Genomic DNA, 21,526 nt, shown 5'->3' with positions numbered 1-21,526 from the left:
AACCTACCAGACCGTCCATCTACAGTGAAAAGCTTTCCAAGGTGATCTACGAGATATAAAACTCATAAACTAGCATCTCCACCTTCGCTCCCTAAATAGGCGCCGGCAGAAACGCCGCCACTGCCATATGGAAGACGCCGGCACAACATCCTTCATTGGTGAAGTCGAAGGACGAGTTGTCCTCCTCCTTTGGCGTCGGCGGCTCAGAAGGACCGGCGAGGTCAACGAAGTTCTCGCCGTGGTCCCTGGCGGACCACACCGCCGCCTGCCGCGGGGTGAGCGTGATCTGCCGGTAGTCCTCGTCGATGGAGCGGCCGATGATGAAGTGCTGCCCGGGGAACTCCTCCGGGTCGTCGCCGCCACGGAGGGCTGCCTGCGCCCCCGCCTCCATCTCCCACCATCTCTTCTTCGCCGGCGGAAGTGGTGGCGAGCCCGCGGCGTCCTCCTCCTTAAGGCGGCGGCGTTGGACCGTCCCGGTCGTCCTCCGAGCCGGAGCCGAAGATGCGCGCCTTGTCCCGTTGTGGATGACGACGCCGCCCGAAGGAGGCGCGTTTGCGGCCGAGCGCGTGCGGCCGCCGACGATCGACGATCCGGTGCACGAGCTCCTAGACGCCGTCGTCCTTGCTGGCGGCCTCTGTAGAGGCGGCGCCTCCGGCGCCATGCACTCCGCCTGCGGGTAGTAGAGCGTGACACGCGGGCGTCTCCGTGGATGCGCTGGCGGTAGCCGTACTCCGCCAGCATCATGTCGACGTCGCGGCCTTGCCACTAGGCCCGACGGCCGACGTGGTTGAAACGGTCGGCGTCGCGGCCGACCGACCGCGCGAGCTCAATGGTGGGATCCTCTTCAAACCGCCGCGGCCACGTGGGGCTGTTGAGCGCGTTCGAAGGCTAGGTTCTGTCGACCGGCGACATGTGCGCTCATCGCTCGGTGATGAGGGCGCGCATCTTCGGTCCAGCCGGTGGCGGCGGCGGCACGGCGTAGCCGGCGTTGGACATGTGCCACCCGTGCGACAGCTTGAACTGCAGCGGCACGGGGATGCGCTGCCAGTAGAGAATGTCCGCAACGTCGTAGGTCAGTTGGAGCGACCGGAGCCCACTGCCTCCGCTGCTCCTGTCGGCCTCGGCATTGTGTGCCATCGGAGGGTGTGTTGCCGGTGGGTGGGTGTGTCGCGCGGCGTCTGCGAATTGGTGGTCGCGGCGGCTAGGGTTGGAAGACGGGGGAGAAGAGGAGAGGAGCGTGCCGGTGCAGTTTTAAGGACAGTAGCGGACGCACATTGAAGGCTCGTGTGGGAGGTGGGTGGATGCCGCGTGGCCAGTCGCCGTTCTCGTCGCCGCTTCGGTTTCCACGCGGGAGACCATTAACGCCGACAACCAACCTTCCCGTGTCGTTTTCAACGCTACCCATCGCCTCCTCTCGCTGCCAGGCGGAGCCCACCCGCAAAAACCGACGTGCCGCGAGGTGCCGTCGCGCCCGATTCACGTCCTTCTATTGGGCTCGAAATTGCGCTGGCACTTTTTGGGGCGCGCGGTGCGAGCGCATTTTTGATGCTAGCCCCCAAAATGCTATCGGGAGCGCCGGTGGAGATGCTCTAACCAATCTAAACATCAAACTAACTAAGATAGGATGCTTTTTTTTTTGAGAACACAGTACAACGCAGACGCTTACAAACACGCACGTACAAACACCCCTATGAACGCACGTACGCACACCCTACCCCTATGAGCACTGAGCCTGCATATCTTGAGGTTGACGAAGTCACCACTAAGATATGATGCATTATTTGAAGAATGATTAGACATCCATCCTAGAATGACAGCCCCCGAGCCCAAACAAACCAAATAATCACAACCGAAGAAAAGATGACAGCCAGCTACTCTTTTTATCAACAGGAATAGGAATCATCCAATAGACATTCAATAAAAAGAAGAACATGCCGGGCTTCCTTATTATGACAAGAAACATACATGCCTTCCTTTAAAAGAATAAATTATGCAGGTCAAACGAGGCGTTTGTACAAATGGAGGCATTCGGGACAGAGGTTTTGACTAAATAGAGACTATCTTTTTTACATATAGACTCTTGTCGCGCCAAGAAGCATAGAGTCATCATCTAGAACAGAAGCTGCTTGCTGCTTGCTGCTACAGTAACAAAACATTCGACAGAAGGATTTTCCTTAAAGATGTTGTATATTTCCGCCCATTCTCTGTTACTTCCCAAAATATTGGTGGAAAGTTGCACCGTCATTGTCTTCATCTGAGTTGCGCATCGGAACAGAAGTTTCAAGAAATCAATTTCGTGGTCATTTCCATTGAAACCATTTATTTCCACTTGTTCAAGAGCCACCAAGGAGACGCTCTGACTTCTCCAGTTTCGTGGTAGATCACAAGCACATTCTGGTGGACATGATTCTTCGTCCTGAAACAAAAGTGAAGTAATGCAGATTCTTCATATGCGAAAACATCATCAACTTACGTAGCTAACTCAATAAACTAAACAGATTTTGAAAAGTGTATACATCAAGGATCTTGGTTAAAGAATCAATTACCGCATGATGTCGAATGACCACCTTAAGCCTTCTTATAGTGGAACGAATTTCAAGTAGGTTCAACACTGCTGCTCCAAAAACATGTTCTCCGTTGAGTAAATATAGCTCCAGAACAGAAAAGGCGGGGAGCGGTCCTATATGTTGATTAAAGTTTCGCTCCGCGGGCGGCATATGCTTCTGCAAATGTTAAAAAATGGCGTGTGAAAAGGAAATAATTAACAATATAGCATATACAGTACCACAGAAGTAATTTGATCACCAAAGTGGAACATGCATACTTGTGTGATCTATGATACAAGGTCTATTCGTTGTTAGTTTCAAAAGAAGGGAAAATGAAGGTTTTTTTGTTTTCCATGGAAGGAAGTGCCTTCGAAGAGAGACATCAAAATGGTAGTTGCCAAGTTTTATGCAAAACTAAACTGAAGTTTACACCAAGGTGAGTAAACATCAGCCATTCATTATCTTATCTATGGATAAATTTGAAACTTCTTGCGATACACCCACACATGTATTAAAAAATATTTATTTTGGAATAGTTGAACTTCACAATCTACGAGAAGAAGATATCTGATGAATAAAGGAAGAAGACCGAAGAGAAGCTAGAGCTAGCACTAGACGCAACCTGGAAGATGGAGAAGCAATGAAGAAGATCGAGGAAGAAAAGAAGTCAATCGAAGAAGATAAGAAAATTCAAGAAGACAATGAAAATTGAGCTACACTTGGACAATATCCTCCACGAACACAAGATAAAGGCCATTGCATCTAGGTTGGAGACGAAGATCAAAACATAAGCTCTTGGCAAAGAAATATGTCTACGGTGCACGATTATAATTGCAATAGTATGATTATATAAAGGCATGAAGTAGTTTTATCTCGTATGTTAGTCCAAGAATTAAATTTATGGACCACCTTTTAGGAAAGTTGCTAGAGACGAGCAATTTTGACTCCCCCAAAAAATCTCTCCCCTGTCCCAAAAACATCCTTTTGGAAGTGAAATATTGTGGATCTTAGGGGAGATGCTCTAAGCACATGCATACAAGTATACAATAGCAGAACCAACATATACATCGAACTCTTGAACAAGTCATGTAACATATTTGTATTCCTCCATCCACTTTCCATTCTCGATAACAAAAACGCATATAAAGTAAGAAGATTTATCACCTTACTTTTAGTGGGGTCTTTAGCAATAAGATTTCGAGAAATTACTCACTTTTTCAGTTATGTGTACTGCTTGGTATTCAGTTAATTTGAGAAACCTGACAGCATGTGTTGCCCTATTTACAACTTGTCTACCTGATCTCGATAAGGATTTTTTTTGAGATTGTCTATAACAAGGACTATACATGACATTTGAACATGCTACATTCATATTACTGAAATCCTTTACTTTTTGTACTATAATTCTAGATAAACATATAAGGTCCAAGTATGCATCTCCTCTATTATTTTTTGAGAAAGAGGATGCCCCAGGTCTCGTCGATTGATGCATAAACCCATTACATCTCGTCTATTGTGTCATAGGCAAACTATTATTTGGATATACATGTTGACATGTTGCTCATGTAGTCTCAGATAACTACCAGTTAACTAACATGAATATAAAGGTTCAGTAGACAACCATACCGTATGCCGAAGCATCTTAGCGTCTATGAACAGCCGTAGGGTGCGGGCACTATTCTCTGTCAATAGTTTGAGTCTTTGCAGACGCCACCACTCGCCAACCCCAATATTTTGGTAGGAACTACGGCACTCCCACAAGACATCTTCCACCATCGGCGCCGAGAAGCACGACAAGGTGAAGAAGAACCACACTTGGATATCCATTGTCAACCGCTTAAGCACGGGAGCCATTATGTGAATGCACTGCGTATAAAAGCTCTGTTTCACCACAAGCTCCTCGATCGTCGGCGAGTGTACCTTGATCGTGCCGATGGCGCACTGGAGCAACTCTAGGACGCGCAGGCGAGGGCACCGCCTGACCAGCGCATCCGTGTTCAAGTGGCAGCGCGACATGGTCAGCCGCTCCAGCACCGGGAACACGGCGCCCTGCGCCGGCGGTGTCAGCTGGAGGTTGTGCACGGTCAGCTTCATCGACGTGGCGCGGTCGAAGCGGGGGATCTGGATGGGGACGGATCGATCTTTGTCGTGCCCCCAGACGGTGAGGACAAGATTCGCCGGCGCGAGCTGCGCGGCGGCACGGAGCAGTGCGGAGACGCGCGCAGTGTCCGTGATCCTGTGCTTCTCGGGTATGTCTATTTCGAGGAGGGACAGCGCGGGGCGCCCGGCCTGGCCAAGCGCGGCGCCGAGAGCGTCTGCCCCGATCTCGCGGAAGTGGAGCTCGGGTTGGAGCCTCCACAGGCCGCGCCACCGCCGGGAGAGAAAGCTAGTGCGGGCGGCGTCGCGGGCGCAGCGGAGGCAGCCGAGGATCTGGAGGAGCAAGTCATCGGGAAGGGAGCTCATCCGATCCACGCCGTCGCCGTCCACTAAAGAGCGGCGGCGTGCTCCGTGCGGCGATGGCGAGATGAGTCGACGGCCGGACCGTAACTCCATCAGTGAACTCGCAATGAACGCAGCCAAGGGCGAGTCGAGTAATCGAGTACTGTAGATGGGAATGGCGGCGGCGCGAACTGGCCAACTGGGAACTCTGACGGTTCCGCACTTCCGCTCCCAAGTTTGGCTCGAGGAACAAAATCCCTCAAATTAAATTAATAATATTCCAAAAATGTAGGGATTCTAAATACTCCTTCCGTCTCGTGAAACTATCTAGATATCCTAGAATTTTGATAAATGTTAGATAACTATTATAGGACGGAAGAGTACGAAATACTAGGCTAAAATCTTTGAAGAAAGTTTCTTACGCTTAATTTTAAGTAAATTACATTTAAACCTAGTCTTTGTTGAGTTATATGTTGATTAAAATTCCACCAGCTTTGGTGAGAACTTCGGATCCCTTACAATGTAGACGACTAACCACCTGAGTATCCTTCAAAGAATATATTTGCTCCTCTAAAAAATGTGATTCTAACCGAACCCATGCTTAACTTTTAAAAGCCTACATTTAGCTCATATATTTCATCGAACACTTGTTATGCGTCTCCGCAGCGAGTGACGATGATGGTGACAATGACAGGACGATTAGCACCTGCAAGGATGCTTCATCGGAAAAAAATCGAGCTCGAAAGCGTGCCATTCCACTGCCCGCGTCTGCCAAGTGACAGCCTTGACAACTATGTGCTTCTCATAGGCGATGCGGGCTGCCTTGGCGTGGGCCTCCGCCTTGCACTGCCGCTCGGCCTCCAGCAGCCGCACCTCCTCGTAGGCGTACTGGTTCCATAGATCCTGCACGTCACGTCCGTACACCTTGCTCAACCACTCTAGTCGAGCCCATGCCTCCCGGGGGTCGCCCGCCGACGAGGGCTCCCAGCTTCCGAGGTACTCGCTCGGCTTCGAGAAATTGTGCGAGTCCACCCTCGCCCGACCTGCACGTAGGCGTGTAAGCTATAGAAGAAGGGGTGCATGATAATGTGCGGATGGGAGGGGGAGAGTGCCATTGCTACTGCCGCCGTCAGACGAGTCGCGAATGGAGTAGGTGTCTAGGGCCACCCCTGGAAGTGTGTGGAGAGCGCCAGCAGCGAGGAGACAATGGCGGCGGAGGGTCTGAGGCGACGGAACAGACTGGAGGCGAGGAGATGTGGCGGAGGGGGGGGGGGGGGATTTTTCTATGAAGGAGCCTCCGGCGACTATATTTGAGGATCAAACAATCCAAGGAGTAAAACCTTTTACTCCTCTAACCAGTTTGAGGGATCGGCTAGGTGCGATTTAACCCCCAAAAAACAAAAAAAATACACCTCTAACCGATTTTAAGGGATCTGCTAGAGATGCTCTAAGTAATTAATATGCGGTAGATGCACTTCCACATTTATATTTACCATCCTTGTACTAGTTTGATAAGATTTTCCTATTATATATTTCATGGACTACATGACATGTATCTCACCTGCTCACCAGATTAAAAAAAAAGAGATCATATGATTCACTAGGAGTGGATTGCAGAGGCTGTAGGGGGCCTGGATTGGTTCGTACACCCAAATTTGATTAATATATATACCTGTTTGGTTGAAGTAATGGCTTTCTCGCGCGCATGTATGTTGTGTAATTTCTAGAGGACATGCATATGGTAGATCCATCTATCAAATTGTGTGTATATGAATGGGAGGCATCGAGACATCTGAACTCTCTGCACAGTATATTCGTGCCGGCAAATCTCTCCAGTTATGCACGAGAATGTACACTTTAAGCCGTCGAAGAGAGTGAGCAAGCAAACGCAGCAAAGATTGAACCGCAGCAGGAAACCGTTGACTTGTTAAATTGGACCGGAATGACTTGTTACTCAGGGTGCGTTTGGGTTCTTGGCAAGGGAGCTTTGCAATCTGGCATGCATGTAACGGCCGTGAAAAGCTAAATTTGGCTCTCCCGCATGGCAATAGAACACGATGGTGCGCGTTGTGCGGTAGTTAACTAGCGATTCTAGCCCCTTACCCAAACAACTAACCCTGCTTTAAGTGACTCATCTGGTCAGCTAGCTATCCAAACTTTAAACGCACCCTAAGACGTCACGAGTCTTAGGGTGAACTGGCGTTGTTTGTGTAAACATGGCAATGGCCGAATCAACTGCATGCCCTATCTAGAACGTAGCTCAAGATACATGGCGCCGTTCTCCGTCGGACTAGAATATGTTGAACAGTTTTTTCCGAGTTGAGTCGCCAAATACACCCCATTCAGCGCCAACTCCACAATCACCTCAAACCTGGCTCTTCTCCTATTTTGATCCAAAGCTCTGTCGAGACCAGCCATGTATGGTGTGCTCCGGTCTTTGTTGTTGTTGGGTAAATGATTATCCTGCCATGTTGAAATACCAATATAAGTGAGATATTTGATCTATAAACTGAACTATTGTTCTTACATGCCATTAGATCAGTACTTGAGTTAATGGTTGTACACACCCGGTCACGTGTATTTTCTATGTGCAAAAAGACTCTTAACCAGTTGTCCATTTTCTGTGCAGATGGAATGGTGCGTCCTCTTGTCTTTATTTTTTTACATGACAGAAAAACACATACAATAGTTTAAGTATGTCTACCATACAAACCAAACAATTTGCACCACAACAATTCATAAGAATTGTAAGTGTACGTATTTCACGTCACTCAATTAAACATAATATTGACACACTATGGATACTACATATGAAACATATCAAACGAGAATATATAGTGACACTACGAGGAAATAGGCTATCGCCAGCGCACCAGCACGCGCCAGTGGGAACACGCCAGTGGTACACGTTACCGCCGGCGCACCTCCTGGTACGCCGACAGTAACTCGACTTATCACCGACGCACCAGCTTAGTGTGCCGACGGTATATTTTTCAAAATTCAAAAAAAAAGATAGATCTAGATCTAGATCTCGTCATGATGTGTTCTTCACGTTCTTCATAATGGGTCACCGGCCGGAAGGTAGTCGGCGAGCTTGAGGTGGTGGTTGCCGTGGAGGTTGAGGAGGTGGTCGCCAGACCGGAGGGAGGTCCGGGCGAGGTTGAGGAGGTGGTCACCAGAGGGAGGTCCCGACGAGGTTGAGGAGGTGGTCACCGGAGGAAGCTCGCCGGCTTGGGGAGATACTCACCGGATGGAGGTCACGGGGTTGAGGAGGTGCTTGCCGGGTTGAGGAGGAGGGAGAAAGAGGAGGGGGAGAAGGAAAGAGGAGGAGGATGAGGAGGTGGGGGAAGAAAGAAAGTGAGGAAGAAGAAGAGACCCCCGGTTTGGTTTGCATATATAGCAAAGGTTACCGCTGGGGCACCAAATATGGTGGTGCGCCGGCGATAATTTTTTTTATTTTTACATCAAAATATAAAACCTAAAAAAAGTCTCGTTTCCTTTTTGATACCGGGGAATCTAAAAATTGTCTAAACGTCCAGAGAGGGTTGAATCGAATGTAAAATTTCGCGTAGATACATTTTGATATAAAAAAATTCATCGGAGGTCGTATGCAACCAGAAATCCCGTTTTACCAAAACATGACGTCATTTTGCATAATATATCAAAATTTATTTTCTAAAATTTTCATGGAAACTAGATGACATAACACATGGGCATCTCGAAGGATTTTATTTTTTGAAACTTATATCATTTTATTTTATTTTTTCAAACACTAGAAATGCGATCCAGGGGGTGGAGGAGAAATCAGAAGAAACCTTACCGCCAGAGCACCACCATCCTTGTGCGCTGGCGTAATTATTATACCCTTGGTGCACCAGCATGGTGGTGCGCCGGTGGTAAGTGTCATTGCATAGAAGACAATAATCGAGAGGAGGTATGCTCACGAAGGGGAGGGGGAAGAAGATGGGGCCATAGGGTGGAGAGCAACCGGAACGGTGGTACGCGATTTACGCAGCTTCAGATCACGCTGCACGATGGCAGCGCATACGGATGCTTGTCTGAAATTATCTAGGCGCTTGTGCGTCTTACAATGAGTTGTGTCATGCAGCTAGGGATCTCGGAATCCGGCTTATATAGGCGTCAGGATCTTAGGGTTTATACGGAGAGTCCTACCCGGATACAAGTTGTCTATCTATAAAATATTACATTGTCGTACACGTCAAGGATCCACTTATCCTAACTTATCATATTGGATCCGGTTTCCTTCATGGACCTCCATGGATCCGGCTCCTCGTTCCTAGGCTGAACATCTTCCATCTTTAATCAACAGCAACTGGGCCACCAGGTGGGCCATATGCCACCACCACCATCTGTGGACCACCCGGGCTTGCCGGAATCGGATCATGTTGATGGAATACCAATGAAGTGTACCAACAACAGTAGCCTCTGAAGTTCTTCAATGATTCACCATTTTGACGTCTAGCTTCCGCTTTACTTCAATCCGGAGAGAATATCGAAGAGCTTCCAAACCAATCTTTATTTCCGAACTCGAAGCCGCCAGAAATTCCTCGGTCGTGATTTACGTGAATCATAATCTCTAGGAATGGTAACTGAATGGATTTTGCGCCTCTCATACCGCATGGTTTTCGTGAATCATACTCTCTGGCAACGGTTTGAATTTGAATTAACTCTAAAAATAGGGGCTCATTGAATGGACATAGAGCCCCCATGTATGGTTTCGGTAATTGATGACAATCCCTATGGACTAATGGTTGTATTGAGATTCTCTCTTAGGTTGTGTCCATAGGCAATGTTTGAGCCATATGTAGGTCTCAAGGTTGCAATGAAGAAAATCAAGTGCAATGTAGATGGCGGATGAAGACGGTGTCGAAGAGGGATGAAAACGGTGGCGTGTATGTTGAATAAGTGGGATGAAGATGGTGACATGTACAATGTTGAAGAGGGGTGAAGACGGAGCTTGCCGGATCGAGTGGAATGCGCAAGGTCAAGGTTTGTGCTTGGTAGGATAGTTGGTCGCATCATCGGAGAGAGCTCAAATCTTGCATGCATTGCATCGTGTTTCTTGGTTGTTATTAGTTCTTATCCATGAGATGATTTTGAGCTTGTGGTCATTCTCATGAAAAGCTCTAGCTCATCGGAAACGGATTCTGGATGCATGTCATGTTGCGTGTTTGAGTTGGATGGTTTTCTCGGTTTACCGTATTGAGAGGTTGCACCTATAAATTCATAGAAAATCATCATCCACTTGTTTCCATGTTTTCACCTTCTTTGGAGATATCTCTTGTTGTCCTCTTTCCAGCAAAGTTAGTTTCACCCCATTCCCAGTTTCCGATCTTGAGAAATTGCGATTCTCGTATTTGTCATACGCGCAGTTTTTAATAAAAAGAAGAAAGGGAAAAACCAGTTGGGCCGTGGTGCTACTGGCCCAGCTTCCGGCCCAGTACTGGTAGGACATATGTAAGCCCAGGAGCCTAAGCCGGTACCATATGGTACCGGGCCCGATAATACCGTTGGCCTAGTCCCTCTTCCTCCTCTGACCCACCTGCCATCTACAATTGCACCAAGCCGCCGCCTGGCCGGCTCGGCACCTTCTGCCCCGCCTCCCGCTCTGGGCCACTGATACGTCTCCGACGTATCGATAATTTCTTGTGTTCCATGCCACATTATTGATGATATCTACATGTTTTATACACACTTTATGTCATATTCGTGCATTTTCTGGAACTAACCTATTAACAAGACGCCGAAGTGCCAGTTCCTGTTTTCTGCTGTTTTTGGTTTCAGAAATCCTAGTAACGAAATATTCTCGGAATCGGACGAAATCAAGACCCAGGTTCCTATTTTCACCGGAAGCATCCAGAACACACGAGAGGGACCAGAGGGGGGGCACTGGGCCCCCAGACCATAGGCCGGTGCGGCCCAGGCCCTGGCCGCGCCGCCCTATAGTGTCGTCGCCCCTTCAGCCCTCCTGCGCCGCCTCTTCGCCTATTTAAAGCCTCCGTCGCGAAAACCCTATTACGAAGAACGAAACCCACAGAAACCTTCCAGAGCCGCCGCCATCGCGAAGCCAAGATCTGGGGGACAGGAGTCTCTGTTCCGGCACCCTGCCGGAGCGGGGAAGTGCCCCCGGAAGGCTTCTCCATCGACACCGCTGCCATCTCCACCGCCATCTTCATCACCGCTGCTGCTCCCATGAGGAGGGAGTAGTTCTCCATCGAGGCTCGGGGCTGTACCGGTAGCTATGTGGTTCATCTCTCTCCTATGTACTTCAATACAATAATCTCATGAGCTGCCTCACATGATTGAGATTCATATGATGATGCTTGTAATCTAGATGTCACTATGCTAGTCAAGTGAGTTTTACTTATGTGATCTCCGGAGACTCCTTGTCCCACGTGTGTAAAGGTGACAGTGCGTGCACCGTGTGGGTCTCTTAGGCTATATTTCACAGAATACTTACTCACTGTTATGAATGGCATAGTGAAGTGCTTATTTATATCTCTTTATGATTGCAATGTGTTTTGTATCACAATTTATCTATGTGCTACTCTAGCAATGTTATTAAAGTAGTTTTATTCCTCCTGCACGGTGTAATGGTGACAGTGTGTGCATCCGTGTTAGTACTTGGCGTATGCTATGATCATGATCTCTTGTAGATTGTGAAGTTAACTATTGCTATGATAGTATTGATGTGATCTATTCCTCCTACATAGTGTGAAGGTGACAGTGTGCATGCTGTGTTAGTACTTGGTTTAGTCGTGTTGATCTTTCTTGCACTCTAAGGTTATTTAAATATGAACATTGAATTGTGGAGCTTGTTAACTCCGGCATTGAGGGTTCGTGTAATCCTACGCAATGTGTTCATCATCCAGCAAGAGAGTGTAGAGTATGCATTTATCTATTCTGTTATGTGATCAAAGTTGAGAGTGTCCACTAGTGAAAGTCTATTCCCTAGGCCTTGTTCCTAAATACTGCTATCACTGCTTGTTTACTGTTTTACTGCGTTACTACTGCTGCGTTACTACTGCTACCATATTACCACCATCAACTACACGCCGTTACTACTGCTCATATTCATTCATACCACCTGTATTTCACTATCTCTTCGCCGAACTAGTGCACCTATTAGGTGTGTTGGGGACACAAGAGACTTCTTGCTTTGTGGTTGCAGGGTTGCATGAGAGGGATATCTTTGACCTCTTCCTCCCTGAGTTCGATAAACCTTGGGTGATCCACTTAAGGGAAACTTGCTGCTGTTCTACAAACCTCTGCTCTTGGAGGCCCAACACTGTCTACAAGAATAGAAGCTCCCGTAGACATCAAGCACTTTTCCGCGCCGTTCTTGGGAGGAAAGGTAAAAAGGCACTCATACTCCGGTTCCAGGTAACAGTACTTTTCTGGCGCCATTGTGTTTGTGCTCGAAGATATTTCCTTTAGATCCTGCAATTGCATCTTTTTGTTTCTTGTTTACACTAGTTTGGCATAATGGACAACAATGAGCTTCTTATTCTGTTTCCTGATTTAAAACATGGATTGTTTGATGCGAAAATTAAAAAACCTATGGAATCTTATTTGCATGCTGGTAGTAATATTAGTATGAACGCTTTGAACACCATTGTTGATAATGATATAGAAAGTTCTAAGCTTGGGGAAGCTGGTTTTCATGATCTTTTTAGTCCCCCAAGCATTGAGGAGAAAATTTTCTTTGATGATACTTTGCCTCCTATTTATGATGATTATAATAGTGGTCTTTTGGTACAACCTACTATGGAGAGTAATTTTTATGATGATTATACTATGCCTCCTACACTTGATGAGAATAATAATGATAGCTACTTTGTTGAATTTGCTCCCACTACAACTAATAAAATTGACTATGCTTATGTGGAGAGTAATAATTTTATGCATGAGACTCATGATAAGAATGCTTTATGTGATAGTTATATTGTTGAGTTTGCTCATGATGCTACTGAAAGTTATTATGAGAGAGGAAAATATGGTTGTAGAAATTTTCATGTTACTAAAATGCCTCTCTATGTGCTGAAATTTTTGAAGCTACACTTGTTTTATCTTCCTATGCTTGTTACTTTGCTCTTCATGAACTTGTTTATTTACAAGATTCCTATGCATAGGAAGCATGTTAGACTTAAATTTGTTTTTGAATTTGCCTCTTGATGCTCTCTTTTGCTTCAACTACTATTTCTTGCGAGTGCATCATTAAAACTGCTGAGCCCATCTTAATGGCTATAAAGAAAGAACTTCTTGGGAGATAACCCATGTGTTATTTTGCTACAGTACTTTTGATGACGGGAAAATGGCGGCGACAAAAATAATAATGTACGCGTCCACGTCATAGAGACAGATAGTAATTTTAAATGCGTAGTGCATAAAATAAATAAAAGATATCAAACATTGCAGGTACTTTATTTCCAGAACTCTTACGTTTACATAAAAGAACTGTTAATTACATCTCCGGAGAGAAAACCCCTGATTAAGAATTCCAACATATCCATTACAAAGGATTATGTCCTATGACTATTACAAAATATATTAAAGACTAAGTCCTCCTCGCTGTCGTCACGGGCGTGCTCGGGGGAGCCTTCTAAGTCTTCTTTGAATTATCATAGATTTCATATCATATGTATCAGATTTAGAATTGTACTATTATGATAAGTACAAGCCAAAGTGCACATGTGGGATGCATCATATATTCAATCAGCTGAGTAATCATGTTCTTCAATTATTTGTAGGGTTGTTTTGTTGTAGTCAGCTAACTAGAAAAGCATCTCAAATAGTGCATAGAGCATGGAGCAAAGGCCACGCATAAGGGTTTTCTATATGCATGCATTGCTAAGTACATATGGTCGGCATTTTATATTTCTTTCAGTACCAAAATTGGTAGTACTGATTGCTTTTAGGAGCAGATTCATTTTGAGTTACTTGCATACCACCGGGGTATAGGAGTAAAGCAACGCATGTGTATGCTTACTAGTGACATATACACCTGCATTAAACTATGATTAATGCAGGTAACTTAAAGATTGTTCATATGGCAGAGAGGTTCAGAATTTAGGAACCCCTGGATGCTATATGGAGCAAGATGTTTTTCATAGAATTTATTTGACTTTTATTACCTAGCTAAATCATCAATTTAACTAGCTAAGTGAAATTAAGGGAAGCTATTTTTACTGTATGCTAGTTTTCTATAGTCATTATCATATCATTTGTGAAGACTATATGAGGCTAGTAATATGAATATATTTATGAAGTTTCACCGTACTTGTATTAATACTAGTGTCATGTGGCAGTATGCCCATGTGTAGCATAACAAAGTACAGTATATGGTTGTACATATATATTTTCTCTCATTTGTATTAACACTAGTATGACATATAATATATGTTCACTGTGCAACCAAATAAGAATCATTTAAGATTTGGTGATGAATACATGCATATGCACATATATTACATGCCTAGTGCAAACAGCATAAGTTGTGATCACCATGTAATTTAAAGGGCATATACATCCTAGAGTATACAGTTTATTTTGGTGGATTAAATATGGATGGGCTAAATGCAACATAGATTAGCATCAGCCAAATCAATTTCACTACATGCAGTCTACTTTGTCATATGCACACGTAGTGTGGACCAGTATCTAGCTCCTGCTTGCATGCATGTATATGAATGGGGCGCATGGCTTAACTTTAGTCTCTATGAGACTATTTTATGACATGGTGAAATATTTGGGTGCGATATGTTATATTTAGCGCAAATAACATAGGTTATGATCCTAGTTATAACTTAGTTTTGTGGATGCACGCACCTATATGAGAGGAGTGCATGATTTAATTTCAGTCTCTAGGTGACTATCTTATAACATGATGATATATTTGGGTGCACTATGTTATATTTAGCGCAAACAAAGTAGGTTATGATCCTAGTTATAATTTAGTTTGACGGATGCATGCACCTATATGAGAGGAGTGCATGATATAATTCTAGTCTCTATGGGACAATTTTATGATGACATATTTGTGTGCATTATGTTATGTTTAGCCCAAATAACGTAGGTTTATGATCCTAGTTATAATTCCGCTTTATGCATGCATTCATTTATATGAAGGGGGTGCTAATCCATTTTCAGGAACTTTATAGCAGCATATATATATGTAGACTTTTGAATGACATTTGGAGCATGATAGCTCGCATGAGGAACTTATTTCATTTTGTATTCTAGGCTAGATAAATCTATTTCAGCGATCCACCTAGCTAGACTTTGTTGTACATTTTGGATTGTACCATGATTTATTATATGGCGCATGCTATATTTTTTAACATGCAACAAGTTTAATTTCTACTCAACTTCATTATATTACTAGCATGATGGTTAGTAAAAATGCAAGTTGATTTGGCTAAGCATGATTTTACCCTACATTTCTTGGACAGGTATGCCATATGAGAATTTGATTAACTTCGGCTTCACTTGTGTTATAACTAGCGCCGTGTAGCAATATGCCCGCCACGTGTAGCATAACCGATAGAAGTATATGGTTATTTCTTCTTTTTGTGTCCTCACTAACATAGCATAGCATGTAGCGTGACCAAACAAGAGTATATGTTGATTTGTGAGCATGCTGAATTTTCATCGAATATATGCATGCAACTTGATGGTGCAATATGATTTCAACACCTATGTTAATGCACTAGTTTTGTACGAAAGACTAGTATTTCTATATGAACATATTTCATTAGCTTTTACTTAACTTGTATTATTACTAGCGACATGTAGCAATATGCCAGCCTGTAGCATAACTGAGTGAAGTATGGTTGATTCTCTTTGTTTGTGTCATCACTAGCAAAGCATACCCTGTAGCTAGACAAGAGTACCTATCAATTTATATTTTGGAGAAGCATGATGACAATTACCAATTCAATCTAGTTATATAAGACCAGACTTTGCATAAAGTAAATGTCATGCATGTTGCTAGCCAATGGTGATGATTGCTTCCAGCTACGTAGCTTGCTTAGTTTCTAGACATTTAATATTTCATCTAAGATTTAGACTATATGACAGTCATGATTTCTCACATGAAATTGCAAGCATTGGACCACCGTACATATGGGCTAGTGAGGTACGATTTACTTAACTACACTACACGGCTAGCATAACAACTTTGGCTCATATGTATTTAGGAAACTAGACTATCATCTTATATGGGGAAACTAGTCCAGAATTTCTATAGCATAGCAATATGAGTTTTGATTATACATTTATCCTTGATTTGTATCAACATGGAGATCGGAATCGCCATGTGACCGACCCAAGGAGGATTTTGGTTAATATTGGAAATTTGCATCTATCCTTGATTTGTATCAACATGGAGATCAGAATCGCCATGTGACCAAACCAAGAAAGATTTATTTAACATGTGCACTTGATTATCCCGATTTGTATCTTCATGGGATTTCACCATGAGACCAAAACAAGGGATGGAATAATTTGGGCAAGCTAGAACAATATGTGCAATACACGCACTATCTACTTTAGTTCTATTCTTGAAGTGTATCACATGAGACCAAAGATCATCATGAGACCAAACAAGATATGAACTTTAGTTCTATTTTTGAAGGTTTTTAATTATTATATGCACCTAATTTGTATCAACATAGGATCAAAGATCACTATGAGACCAAATGTAGGATTTGGTTTATTGTCTTCATTTGTATCATCATGGGATCGAAATCGCCATTAGACCAAACCAAGAGTAGATTAATTGGTGCAAGCTAGTGCATATAATATGTGTAAGAGAGCATCATCATCATGAGACAGGAGAGAGCTGCCGATTTTACCTCTTTTTCTCACCTTGGTGTTGAAGATTATTGGACAAACCGGCAACGTCCGTACTGGTGCTATACCGCGGCAACTAGACAACAACACCTATGGTAGGGCGTATGTCGAGCGGCCGGAGGCGAGCGATACAGCGACGAACAGCCAGCGACGTGTTTCGGCGACGAGCAGCCCGGTGGCCTATGTAGTCGATGGCGGCAGCGCATTTGTGGACGCGCGTGAGCAAGCTATGGTAGGCGAGCATCACAGGCGCGGGTGGATTTCGGCTGGGCGAGCGTGTGCCAGCGATGGACTGGAACGGAGCGATGGGTTATCAGCGATACATGGCCTGGGCAGCGATCAGTGACGGGCGTCGAGCGCGCTGTCTGCTGGTTCTTTATATAGGCGGCCAACAAGGAACTCCTCCGAGACGGAGCGCGCACACGTCGTGAAAATCGTGGGCACATACATGGGAGTAGTGGATGGTTGCAGATTGGAGCGTAAGTTTTCTAGCGATCAGGACTGCGGTCAGATATGACATATGTTGGTTAGCAGATGAATGTTTCAGCCATTGCATGGGCTTTGGGCTTCCTAATCACCTTGCACATTAATTAAGATGATGGGCTCTGCTAATCTTTGCATGCTGCATCGGTCAAGCATATACGTGATTGTGACCCATGTAAGCAGCCATGTATATGTATCATTGCACGTATCTATTCTGCTCATGAACTAATCAGCTGAGAGTAAACCTTTGCTTATTAATATATGATTAATTGTATCTATGTTTCTCGCTATCTTTTTTTTGGGTAACAATTTACTAGTATTTTGTCTTTTTTCTATCAGAGTGAGTATTTGTAGGCTTCTCATTTATTGATTTGTCATATTTATGATTGTTGGCTCACGCTAATATCATGAGCAAAAATCGGTGTCAACAGATGCCCCTCGAGGTTTGGATGCGAATTATATTTTTTTCGGATCCGGAGCTCGAAAATATATGGGTGCCTTTTTTGTGTTTCTTCGGAATCATGGACATTGATATTATATGGCTGAACGTTTGTGTATGGACTAGATATTTTTTATGTAGAGAATTTCCCAGCCGTCAAGCTAATATTGCCGTGCATAGGTTTGGCCCAAAAGACGTATCTTATCTTTGTCTTTTCTTTTGTGTGCCTCACATTTTGACTTATTAAGCTTAATCAGATCTTTCATCTAATTTTGAGAGAGGAAGTGGAAAATATTTTGGCCTTCATCTTGGGCTTATGATGCTTTGGAGAAACTGAATTTGTCACATTATCATTGGATCATTCTTAAACATTATTCTTATAGATTAGGTTCATAAAGCATTGGGCCAATTTAAATTTCCGTATGAAGGTTATAGTTTTCGATCGTACGGCATTGTAGAAATTCAAATTTTCATACGACGCATATATTTCAGGGTCATATATATAGCACTGGAGACGCTTATAGTTTAGGCTCATATAGCATTGGAGCACTTCAAAAATTTCATATGACGAAGCTTATAGTTTATGCTCGTATAGCATTGGAGCATTTTAAATTTACGGATGATGCTTATAGTTTTGGCTCGAATAGCATTGGAGCACTTCGAAATTTTCATATGATGAAGCTTGTAGTTTATGCTCGTATAGCATTGGAGCATTTTAAAATTACGGACGATGCTTGTAGTTTTGGCTCATATAGCATTGGAGCATTTTGAACTTTCATACGTATATGTCCAGATGGAGCTATTGGTTTATACTCATGTAGCTTTGGAGTCTTTTCATGAAACTAAATTTTGTACTTATGTTGGTATTGCGCCTTGTCATATTGTATATTCTCCCACATGGAGGCAACACATCACCGTGAATAATTTTAGGCTGTAGCCATGGGCACATCAACAAAATTGGCTGCGTAGCCGTGTGTGGAAAAATATGCTTATTCCGATCTGGATAGATTCGATTGATACGAAATGTTGTGGGCAAGCATGGCATATATTACTGCACCTTGTAATAATTCCCACAACATTTTCTTGTAGTGTGCCTCGGTAATGCATATAATCTTCTTGGTGATTTAGAACTGTTCGGGAGAGGCACCTCTCTTGCATTTCTTCCCAGATCTTGACCGGGCATGGTGGGGATTTTCTATATAAAAGCTATTTCCAAACCAGATAAAGTTTTAACCAGTTGGGGCAATAGCAAGGTTCCATTTGCGGGCAATATCTTGACATGATGCGATAGATTTGGGTATATGATCATGATGAGATCCAAAACCAACAAACCTTTTGAATCGGGTTTGCTGGTAGTTGTTGCACAAAGGATTAATGCAACACTTGGCGGGTAAGGTAGAATTTTGTACCTTTGCATAATGTCATACTATATTCAGATATATTGATCCTTAATACCTTTATATATAAACTTTAATTATCTAGAAGCTATTTGTTCATTCTTTTTCCGTGTGCGTGTGTGTTGTTCGCCAAATGGTTTTGAAGGCTTGCAATTTCTTCCGCCTTTTCTGTAGCTCGAGGTGTAGTTAAATCAACTGCGCCTAGGACTTTTATCGACCTAAGTATGATCTTGATAATCTTTCTTTGATGTTTGAGTGTTGTTAATTTTATTCACTCCTAATATTTCCATCGGATAGATAAGATATGGAGCTAAAGAAATCCACCACGTTTCCTTCTATGGGAAGAGATGTATATGAAGGTATTGTTATATATGTTTTCAACATCAAGAACATATATCTTCTCCTAGGCTTGTCTCGAACAACTATGAATGTTTAGAAAAAAACACTTTGAGGCTGCATAAGCTTGAGTTCGCCTCAAGTATATGAAGATAATTTACATGGGCTCGAACAACTATGAATGTTTAGAAAAAAACACTTTGAGGCTGCATAAGCTTGAGTTCGCCTCAAGTATATGAAGATAATTTACATGGGCTTGTCTAAAGCTCCATAGAACGTATGGAGGATGTGTCAGAAGGGCGAACAAATTTTCCTGTTCACGTGATACATGCTCTAATTAACCATGCATATTATGATATGGCAAGGTTAAAATGCCCCAGCATATTGGAAGCACGCTATCTTTTCTGAATTTGAGCCAGGTTCCATGTGTGACTCTGCGGATGAACTTAATGATCTCTCGAAAATATTATCTTAGGAAATTTCCTTTTATTTACTTTTGATAGACCTGCGGATTTTGTGGTCGTAGGATACTTTTCCAGCAAGGTGGAAGATCTTCGATATGTCATCTCCATGTTTCACTTTGGCTTCTTGTACGCCTCAAGAGTTTTAGCATGCACCAACATCCATTTTGGTTGTAGCACACAACACCATTATGGCCTGGATATACCTTGTGTAATCAGGAGCCACCGAAGGGCCTAATATCACATCCAACAAGAACGATTTAAAATATTGATTGGGTGAATAGTTGCTGATTTTTACCCATTGCCTTTGTAAGGTCACTGATATTTGCATGCGAGACTATTTATTTGTGCGTCTATAGTTTGGCCAGCTCTATCATGCACCGTATTTTTTTATGGCGAGCCATTAATCCATTCTCTATCTTTGATGAGGCTAATATGAGCCATTTGGTCCCAATTGAACATGATCTTTAGCCTCGTGGGTATTTCCAGTGGGCCCTGTTTCATGCTTATCAAGACAAATTTATTTGTGCGTGTCTTATTTATTTTGGAATCTATTTTTTATTTGTGCAATGCCAAGACTCGCAACCTTTTGTAGTTTTTTTTTCACATTTTAGACTCGTGAATGCTAGGAGTAAATCTTCTGTTTTTATATTTGTCCCAGTTTATACTCATGGTGGAAGGTGTAGTTTTATTTTATATTTATCCCAGTTTACACTCGTGATGGTGTGGAGTAATTTTATTTTATATTTGCCCTAGTTTATACTCATGGTGGAAGGAGTAGTTTTATTTTATATTTATCCTGATTTATACTCGTGATGGTGTGGAGTAATTTTATTTTATCTTTGCCCTAGTTTATACTCGTGATGGCATGGAGTAATTTTTTATATTTTCCCCAGTTTATACTCGTGATGGCGTCGAGTAAATTTTCTTTTTATTTGCCCCAGTTTATACTCGTGATGGCGTGGAGTAAATTTCTTTATATTTGCCCCAGTTTATACTCGTGATGGCGTGGAGTATTTTTTCTTTTCTTTTTTTACATTTCCCCCAGTTTATACTCGTGATGGCATGGAGTAATTTTCCTTTATATTTTCCCCAGTTTATACTCATGATGGTGTGGAGTAATTTTCCTTTATATTTTCCCCAGTTTATACTCGTGATGGCGTGGAGTAAATTTCCTTTATATTAGCCCCAGTTTATACTCGTGATGGCGTGGAGTAGTTTTTCTTTATATTCGTCCCAGTTTATACTCGTGATGGCGTGGAGTAGTTCTTCTTTATATTTTTCCCAGTTTATACTCGTGATGGCTTGGAGTAAATTTCCTTTATATTTGCCCCAGTTTATACTCATGATGGCGTGGAGTAATTTTCCTTTATATTCGCCCCAGTTTATACTCGTGATGGCATGGAGTAATTTTCTTTATATTTGCCCCAGTTTATACTCATGATGGCGTGGAGTAATTTTCCTTTATATTCGCCCCAGTTTATACTCGTGATGGCATGGAGTAATTTTCTTTATATTTTTCCTTTTGGATTTTGCAATCAGTTTAGACTC

The 21,526-nt window shown here is 43.3% G+C and overlaps 1 protein-coding gene across 1 annotated transcript; it reads right to left on the bottom strand.

Moving 5' to 3' along the window:
- Window positions 1-1,979: 1,979 nt before the first annotated feature.
- On the bottom strand, window positions 1,980-5,099 carry LOC127347106 (F-box/LRR-repeat protein At2g42720-like). The gene is made up of 3 exons (XM_051373332.2): window positions 4,173-5,099; window positions 2,547-2,723; window positions 1,980-2,416 (listed from the first exon to the last, which is right to left on the bottom strand). The coding sequence occupies exons 1-3, from the start codon at window positions 5,097-5,099 to the stop codon at window positions 2,111-2,113; spliced, it is 1,410 nt and encodes a 469-aa protein (XP_051229292.1). The 3' UTR covers window positions 1,980-2,110.
- Window positions 5,100-21,526: the final 16,427 nt, after the last annotated feature.

The sequence above is a fragment of the Lolium perenne genome, chromosome 4 (assembly GCF_019359855.2).
Source record: "Lolium perenne isolate Kyuss_39 chromosome 4, Kyuss_2.0, whole genome shotgun sequence".
Classification (NCBI taxonomy): Eukaryota; Viridiplantae; Streptophyta; class Magnoliopsida; order Poales; family Poaceae; genus Lolium; species Lolium perenne.
Note: the sequence above shows the minus strand (reverse complement) of the source record. Positions and strands in the feature narration are given on the sequence as shown.